Below are 9453 nucleotides of genomic sequence, written 5' to 3' on the forward strand. Positions count from 1 at the left end.
ATAATTAATGGCTAAATTATGCTATTACTGAAGGTAGCAAATTCAGTTTGAATAATCTTAAATCTTAACTGATTTTTAAAACAACTTCACTTTGATTTGCCCTAAGCCTAAACTTCACTACATATTTTGACAACTAAAAGGTTAGGTTTAGAGTTTACCTCTTCCCAAAAGTCTTAAGGTAAAACACATTTCAGAGTCATACTAGCATTACTATTTGGGGATGCTAATTTACATTATTTTTCCAACTATAATGTAAAACATATTTTTCTACATTACTAATGAAGACTGATCTCAGGGTTTCAAAAACTTTTTAAAGTTTCAACTATTTGAATATTACCTAGGCTTTTTTCTTTATAGTTAACATGAAGCTTTGGGGGACGAACATGCTTTCAATGTTACTTTTTAAAGAAAATTTGCCTACCATCTTGCAGCTAATTGAGTTTGCTGAAATTAAGCATCTAGTTTGATAAAGGTTAAGTACTTTTTTAGTTCACTCTAAAAATACTCATTATTTCCCCCAGGAAATAAACTAATCTCTATGTTCTATTTACTGTCACATCCACTATCTTCCGACTGTTTTGTTTTTTTTTCTACCACCGTATCCAACAGTTTCGCCAGCGTTTTTCTACCTAAATCACTGTGGCACCATGGGCCATTCTTCCCCGGGGTGCCCACCCACCGAGCAGAAGCAAGCATTTTTTCTGAGAGCTGAGGGCATACTTTTATCTTCTTTCTCCACTCAGCCTCAATCAGCAAGATAAATGGGCAGGGACAGTCCTTCCCTCAAATAGGGAAATACTCTGCTTTCGGATTTTTAAAACTGAAGTATTACTGACTTATTATATAAGGGAAATGTTTTGTGATTGCAATTTCAACTGTTTATGGTTTTTTTTTTTCTTTTGGCAGCTTAATCAACAGTTAAGGGCAATATTACAAGCGTTTCATTTTTTTTTTTTTTTAGCGGTACGCGGGCCTCTCACTGTTGTGGCCTCTCCCGTTGCGGAGCACAGGCTCCGGACACGCAGGCTCAGCGGCCATGGCTCACGGGCCTAGCCGCTCTGCGGCATGTGGGATCTTCCCGGACCGGGGCACGAACCCATGTCCCCTGCATCGGCAGGCGGACTCTCAACCACTGCGCCACCAGGGAAGCCCCAAGCGTTTCATTTTTAAAGGGAAATCATTTGGGTTACACTTGATATAGCAAGAAACCAAAAAAAAAAAAAAAAAGAACAGCCTTACTCTCAATGAAACTGTTACTTTTTAAAACATCTAATCTTTATTACAGTAACAATGTATACACTGTATGTGTTCATAGTCTTCTGCTGGGCAAGTGTTTGGGAGAAGCAGCAAGACCAAATTACTATAACAAGAAACAGTTTAATTCATTTCCTTTAATTGATACATGTCTGAAGTAGCTTTAATTAGGGCAGTGGAGCATTCATTTCTGAAACAAGATACATGGTCAAAAGAAAAAGAATTAAACCATTTGTAGCAATTAATAACACCTGCAAGGTAAGTTCATTTAATGTTGGAATATTGGCTAAGTTATATGCTGCGGAACGCAAAAAAATCTCTGAAAAAAAGTACCTTTTTAAACTGTGAATCAAGATACTCAATATAACTTAATAAAATCCCAGCCACAAGAAACCTTGAATCTTCAAGGATTAAAAACACTGAGGCCAGTTATTCAGAAAACGATAGATAATAGAAATGAAACAGAAATGACTTCTTAAAAATTAGAAGATTATTAAAACAATGCATATCTCCACACTTCTAAAATTGCTGGATGAGATTTCTTAAATCAAATTATAAGGTCCTATATGGTACATTTTACACAAGAAGTTCTTTGTATGTGGTAATAGCTGCAAGGCATCAGAGTCAATAAAATAAATCTGAGAAGTAAGAGCACTCCTTGTAACAAGAAATATTATAGAATACTAATTCAGGAAGTTATTCAGCAGCCTATAAAGAAATAGGAAGTTGTTGACCAACTACTTGAAGAACTATTTCCTGTAGGAAAACTATAAGACAGATGAAGAATGCAATAATTCTCAGAGCAATAAAAGAATTCTTTTAAAATAAAGCTCAATACACAATGTTGAAATTAGTTTTAAACAGTAAATTCAGTAGAACAAATATACCCAATATACAGACTAAGCTTTTTAAAAATACTTCAGAATCATACTAGAACTTGAATATGTGTCATTGATAAATGTAGCCAGTACCATACTTCCTCCTTATCACTTGCCAACCTAAGGTACAAGTCTTCCTCAGAAAATCTCACTGACCTAGGCAGGGCTTTAAAAATCCCAATAGTTGCCTACCTATAATCCTTCAGTAATTATGCTGCCTTGAAACAATAGGATGGGCCAACTGACTTCAAAGTCATTCATCTAAGGTCACAAGACAACAACTAGTTGTTTCTCTACATTTCCTGACATGTACCAAATAATCCATGATTTTGCCTGCTTTTACTGACCAAGATCCATCTAACAGGGAAAACATTTCTATTCCTGAAGGTTTGATATGAGAAAATTATTCCATGGTGTCAAAAATCTTCATGTTTCTCATATAATAAATCTAATTTTACTTCCACATGAGAGTCCCTCAAAAATCTTAAAGAATAATCATATTTATCTCTCTTCTTCCCAGTTTTTCATTTCCATGGTAACCATTACCCATATGGGATAATTTTTGTATCATTTTGTCCTAGTTTACCTTTGCTACAGGCTCACTTGAGCGGAGTGCTTGGGGTGGTGTGGTGTGTGTGTGTGTATACCCTTCATTAATCCATCTTTGAGAGAAACACTTCTCAAAGGAGGAACTATTGGAAACTAAAAAATGAAGTATAGAACATTTCAGGTCAAAACAAAAAGATCATTCAAAATAATAAAAATGTAGGCCCATGTCACCTAGAAGCAATTATTACAAGATACAAAAGACTAAAAGAGGAGCTCTTTAATCATAGACTTTTAGCTATAACATCAACCAAAAAAGAGAGGGGCAAGCCAGCTATTAAACTGTTTAAAAATCTCCCCAGGTCAGCATGTGACCCAGCAGGGAGAGGTTCAAAAAAGTACAGCCTTTCTTTTCCTAACAACCTGGTTTGTTTCCACTCCTTTCCCTTCAAGACACATCCCTCACAGCTAGTAGCTCTTTCAATCATTTACTCTGGATGTCTGCTTGAGAACAAATAATCTTGCTCATGCAGATGAGTCTGCCAGACTTGTGTGTACCTTCCAGTCTCAGGCCCTTTATTGTTCTGGTTGAAACCTGACCCTTTGAAATGGATACCAGGACACCAGAAAACGAATTTAAAATATAAGAAAAAAGTTGGAGGAAAAGGGGCAAAAAAACTGCAGAAACTTTTTAAGATCAAACTTTTCCCTCTGCTCTTCTAAATAAGCTTGTCACAAAACTGTTATCTTACACTGCAAAGTAACAATCTGCCCCAAAAGACAATCAATATAAAATACTAAGACACACAACAAAACAATATCATTATTGTATTATCTGACCTAATGAATAAATGTTACATTTCCCTTAGGAGTAGACTGTCAGGGCGGATCACAATCAAAACTTGGACTGTTTTTTACTTTATTATCTCAACATGATTAAACAGTACTAACTAAGCAACTTCTTGAAAACACCAATTTCAGTCTATAATAATTATTTTTAGGAAACATTTTGTATATACTTATTCCAAACACACCAAATAAAAATATTAAGGTCCTACCTATAATTTCAAAACAAGAAGGGACAAAATTCTATTTTGATCTTTTCAGCCTCAATGAAATTTTGCCATTTTTTTAAACACACAAAAAACAAGGCTAATAAAAACAAATAACCCAATGGCTTTGTTTTTGTTTTCCCAGAGAAGAGAGACTCTGTTTTGAAGACCTGCTAGCTCGAAGAAGTTTGCCACTGCGCTTGTATATCAAGCGGGAAAATTCATATTTCTCTTTACCCTTTGAGGGAAAAACAAACTGATAAATCACATCAAACTGCAGCTAAAGGGTCTGTCATCTCACAACCTAAAGTACTATAATATTAGACTCCTAGGGAATTCCTCCTTATTTTTATAGTTCTTTTCTACCAGTAAAATGTCTATTTAAAAAGGTAAGTATTACTGCACATATTTCATAAACCTATGCCAGCCCCCAAACTCTCACAATTTGAAATTCTTCATGGTATCCTTTCAGTTTTGAGCTAGGCTAGTTAATAGGTTTGGCACAAACTCAAAAGGAGAACATCCAAATTGCCACAAAATAAAGATTATTAAAAGGTTATGAACCAGGAATCCATAAAGCTTTCAAAACATTACCTAAAGAAGGTATTTAGCTCATACTGAACTGAAAAAAAATTATGGAAGATATAACTGAGCTTGACATAAATATTAAGTACAATATAAAAATAAATGACATTTTATATCTTGGTACCAGAAAATTATCTCCTACCATTATTTTCACTTACTTTAAGAAGTATCTCTGACCAGAAGATGTCTTTGCCATCTCCCAGCCCGCTGGCAGAGGTACGTCATCAGGTATCTCAAAAGAAGACTGTCTAAGGTGTTGAGCAGTGGGTGTAGCTGCTGGGCCAGAGACTACTCCCGTGGGTGTCAGTGTCCCAGGAGATACGGCTCCCAGCTGCAGGGAAGCTGGAGAGGAATGAGCTCGAACATGCTGTGGAGTCAGGGCCCCTGCAGTGCCTGCATCAGTACTGGCCTATTAGGAATATTAAAACAAAGATTTCTTAAAATTTGTTTTCAAAGAGAGTACCTTTAGATTTCTTAGATAGATATTTGGTTGCAATGAAATTCTAAATCCAAAGGCACATTTCAACATTTAATATTTGACACAGAGGAATATAGGTTTGCAGATGGATACTTTTAAATGTTTACGTGAAGGCCAAGGCAGTGTGGGTGCTTTTCCAAGTTCTAAAATGTTCTAGGTATAAACAAAACCCAAGGAATATAACTATGGATTCTTTTTCTTTCTTTTTTTTAAACTAGGTTTTACATAGTTAATGTTTTTTCCAAGCCAAGCCCTAAACACACAACAGTTGTCATTTTTTTCTCACCATGGACAAATGTCATCAATAAAGCAACCATCAAAATTTATACAACTTTTAAGGAATACAAAAGATCCAGAAACATCCGAATATTCTTAAAAGCCTCCTAATGAATGAAATAAAAACCCAGCCATATATTTGTACCTAGATGATAAAGATGCCAACAATTCCATTACAATATAACTTAAGAATTTACAAACATATTTACAACTGTGTAGTAGCAGAAAAAATCCTGAACTCAGACCCTAAAGTTCTGGGTTCTAGTCCAAGCTGGCTAGTGTGACACTGAACAATATCATAATCTCTGAGCCTCAAGTTTTCTCATTTGTTAAATAGCTTTTTTTCATGATGGAAAAATGTGTATATGAATTTATATCCAATAATTTGTGAACAATAGTATTTACAACCCATATTTGTAGTATTCATAATCTAGTACAGTTATTAAAATTCCTTAACTGAAGAGTTAGGGTTTGATTATCAAAAAGTTTGCATTTCCTAGATTCATATAGGCAAGTAAGGAAGACTAAAAGCAATCAGCAGACGCATCTATGGCTTGATGTTAAAACATGTACATTCTGAGTTTCCAATCAGAATAAATTTGAATTAGGACTCATTAGCAGAAATAAAAGTCAAACGTATAGAGGTACGACACGGTTAAAAAAGGCATTAAAACAAACAAAACTACAGTAGATTATGAATAGTATGAATCCATAAACTGCGGATATAAATTACTGTGCAATTATTTACTAGAAAAATAAGTACACTTTTTAGTTGCAATTCTTTACAGTTTATAGATGCCACAAAATGGGGAATTCAATCTCCTATGGGTATTATACTTTCAAAACATATTAACTAGCAGCATAGTCGTGTAGACTGTGGCGTGCAATGCCAACACATTTTTCCCCATAATGAGTCCAGAAACTCATTTCCAGGGCTAAGAGAAAAAAGCATACCTAAGTCTACTTCTTATCAATTTAAGTATTTGGGGTAAGCTGCTAAATTGTTTTTCCTTCCTCTTTCTTAACCCAGGTTTTTGTCAGCAGGTTAAGTGAGTTTTTCTGATTTCCAAAACCCCTTGGTCTGAGGCAGGAGAACACACCACAGGCCTGCTGCAAATAGGAGGGGCGATGGGAGTGGGCCGATAACTGTTCTTTCCACTCAAGTTACAGCCGAGTGGACTAACTACATCGCAGTATTTGGAAAACCAATTAACTTCTGGACAAAGTTCCTATGCTGAAGTTTAGCCTGAAGCAAGCTCTTTTTTAAAAAGGAAGGAAAGAAAGAAAAACCTACACTAAACAAATCTTCTGGGACCGGTCAGAATGTTAATTAACACTTTCATAATAGTTTCACTTTAATGTTGGATCACGTTGACAAAATAATCGAACGTTGTGTATGTGGAACAGCCATGTTCATATCCTCAATAAGAATTAAAGAGCAATGGCGAGCCTCGAATTAGTCATCACTTCCCAAACATTAACTTCTAATCACAGTTGAACTAGGCAGGACTCGGCCTATGAGTCAACCTGCAGTGCGTTATCAAAGGCTTCTGTTAAAACCAAAGCACGGTAAAACTCAACTCAGGTCCTGCGCAACGTGTAGATGTGGCTAATATAAAAGCATTTCGGCAAACTGTAAATAATAGTCTCCAACGGGGAAGCCAACACGTGAACCAACTAAGTTTGATAAGGGTAAGCCTGCCCGACTTCCACGGCGCTAGCTAAGGGCAGGGGTGAAAGCACTAACTCCATAAACAACTTCCAGGAAAGTCTGGATCCTGTATTCAGAAAGCGCCGGGGCCGCGAAGAAAATAAATGCTTTTGGGAGGGGGAGGGGGAGAAAGAGCGAGAAACTAAATGGACTGGTTCAACCCCCACCCCTAATCAACACTGGAAAACAAGAGAACAATTATTTGACTCCCCAGGAGACTGAAGTGGACCGAGAGGCCCCGAAGGAAAGGGGGCCCAGGGCTCAACTTCACAAACTCGGCCGCCGCTGGCAGCTCACCCACACACAGATGCCAGAGGCCCCCCTCCCCCTCCCCGGCCCCGCGGCGGCGGCGGCGGAGGGAGCGAAGGTGCGGAGCGCGGAGGCGCGCGCATTGTGCAAGCCCACCGCGGCCCGGGCCCGACTCTCCCCACCCCCTTCCTTCCTCCCCACCTCCCCTGCCACTCCCGCCAACCTCCCGGGAACCCCAGGAAGAAAGAAAGGGAAGGGAAAAGCACGCCCCCCCGGGGCTGCAACCGCAGAGAGAAACTACAAGGGGAAAAACAAATCTCGGCCCCGGACTCCGGGAGGAGTGAGGAGCCCATAGCCGCGGCCGGCGGGACGCCTCCAGTCCCCCCGCCTCTCCGCGAGCCCCCATCCCCACCTCACTAGCGCTCCCGGAACCCCCCTCCGCGGCCAGGGCTCGCGGCCGCCGCTCCCGAGCGCCCCCGGGCCTGGGGCCCGCCCGACGGGAAAGTGGGGAGAGGGGCGGCCAGGTTACCTGTCGGGAGTGGGACTTGGGCTCTGGAGGCTTGAAGAAGGAGTCAGGCAGCTTCCGGAGCCTCATGGGCACAGTCTGGGGCACGTTGGCCGTCTTGGGGTTCATGACGGCGTTGAAAAGCGCCTCCAGGTCGGTCTCCGAGTCCCCCCGGACGTGCACGATCTGGTGCCCGGCGGGGGGGGCCTGCGGTGCCGCCTGGGACCCCGGGGGTGCCGGCTGCCCGGGCCCGGACGGCGGGCCCTGCCCCTGGGGGGGCTGCGCGGGCGGCTGCCCTTGGCCCTGGGGGGCTGGCTGAGGCGGCTGCTGCTGCTGCTGCCCGGGATCCATGGTTTCTCCCTCCCCCGACGCGCACCCCGACCAGGCGGGCGAGGGCTCCGCCCGGGCGCCCCGGCTCGACGGGCCGAGATGGGAGAACCGGCGAGGGTGGCGGGCCGGCGGCGCTGGGCGGCGGGAGCGGCGCTCGCCTTGCTCTCAGCGCCGGGGGGCTGCGCCGCGGCCCCGCATCCCCCGCCCCGGCGCCTCCGCCCCCGCCCTGCGCCCCGGCTCCACTGGTCTGGCGGCTGCGCCTCGGGAGGGGCTGCGAGAGCCCCGGACCTGCGCGCCCGAGAACTTTTTTCCTTCACGCCCTTGACGGATGCCGGACAGCTAGTTGCCTTTCCCCTCCCCCTTTCTCTCTTATTTCCTCTTCTTGTTCCTTCCTTCCTCCCTTTCTTTTCCCCGGCGGCGGCTGCGCCCGACTGAGACAGAAACTCGCCTCAGACGCCAAAACTAAAGTTGAGAGAACCGCCCGCCCGAGCCGCTCGCGGCTCCGCCTCCTCCCGGCTCTTCCTTCCTCTGCGCGCCCGCCCGCACAGGATCCGCGGACGTCCGCGGAGGGAAACTTTCCCCTGCAAGTTAACTACATTCCTGCAGACTCCCGGCCTCCAACGCCCCTCCCGGCCGCACGTGACCAGCCCGCCAGCGGGCCGGGCCTCCACAGTGTTTCACGGGGCTAGGGCCTGGGGGCGGCCGCGGCGGGGAGCGTGCCTGGCGATCCGCGCCGGGAGGGCGGCCGACCCGACGACCAACGTTGGGTCTGGTCTGGGTCGGAGCTCTGATCTCTGCGGCGAACGCGGCCGCCCTTGGCCGCAGGAAGTCCTCCCTCCCAGCCCGGCCCCTTCCCCGCCAGTTCTCGGGAAAGGCTGAAAGGCTTCCAGCTCGCCCCGAGATGCGAAATAGCCAAGGCCGAAAGAAGTTGGGAGGGGACGTGTAAATCCACTTAAACCCCCCCCCGCGTTAGCCCGACTTGACTAACTGGAGTGTCAGTGTGGGCTCAAATCCTCAAACTAGGTTGGATTTAAAATGGTACCCGTAACAGACATTGATTTTAATCAGGGTCCATTTTTTCTTAACATTAACTTGATTTTTTTCCACTCAATATTCAAAACCCACTTGAAAGGGATAAACGATTTCTGTGATTTGAAGCTTTAAGACTAGATCTGTGACTCAGTGTGATTTACTAAATAACCAAAAATTGCTTTTTTTAAAAGTGAAAACTTTTTTAGTGCTCAGACTTGAAACATAGTCTTGAAAACCTCAACAGAAAAACTCAGTGTTTAACTTCGGTTACAAGCATTCCTCGGTGTACCTGTCTTTCATCCTTGAGGGGATTGGAGCCTACCTCTCTTTGTTATCCCTGTGCCTGGCTCAAGGGTGGATTCTCTGAAAGTTGACCGAATAAGAAATGAACGGGTGCGGAGCTCACCCCAGGCACCTGGTTCTCTTTGTGGCAGTGTCATATATGCAAGGAGTCCACTTGAAATCACTCAAAAGCAATGAAAATTTGTTGGGGTTTTTTTGTTGTTTTGTTTTTTTGTTTGACAGCGCCTCTTGCGAACCCGTGCCCCCTGCAGTGG

The 9453-nt window shown here is 43.4% G+C and overlaps 1 protein-coding gene across 12 annotated transcripts in view; it reads right to left on the bottom strand.

The window, feature by feature from the left end:
• YAP1 (Yes1 associated transcriptional regulator) overlaps nt 1-8456 on the bottom strand; it is a 109513-nt gene extending 101057 nt beyond the window's left edge. For 3 of the 12 annotated variants that reach the window (XM_081239676.1, XM_081239677.1, XM_081239675.1), the window contains exons 1-2: nt 7559-8454; nt 4474-4724 (exon numbers count right to left, since the gene is read on the bottom strand). In XM_081239676.1, the coding sequence (XP_081095802.1) occupies nt 4474-4724; nt 7559-7885 (578 nt within the window). In that variant the 5' untranslated portion in view covers nt 7886-8454. Of the gene's footprint in view, nt 1-4473; nt 4725-7558 lie in introns of all 12 variants that reach the window. The other 9 variants (XM_081239680.1, XM_081239682.1, XM_081239686.1 and 6 more) reach the window with 8 other exon arrangements.
• Between the last annotated feature and the right edge of the window lie 997 nt (nt 8457-9453).

The sequence above is a fragment of the Mesoplodon bidens genome (assembly GCF_964165515.1).
Source record: "Mesoplodon bidens genome assembly, chromosome: 7".
Taxonomy (NCBI): domain Eukaryota; kingdom Metazoa; phylum Chordata; class Mammalia; order Artiodactyla; family Ziphiidae; genus Mesoplodon; species Mesoplodon bidens.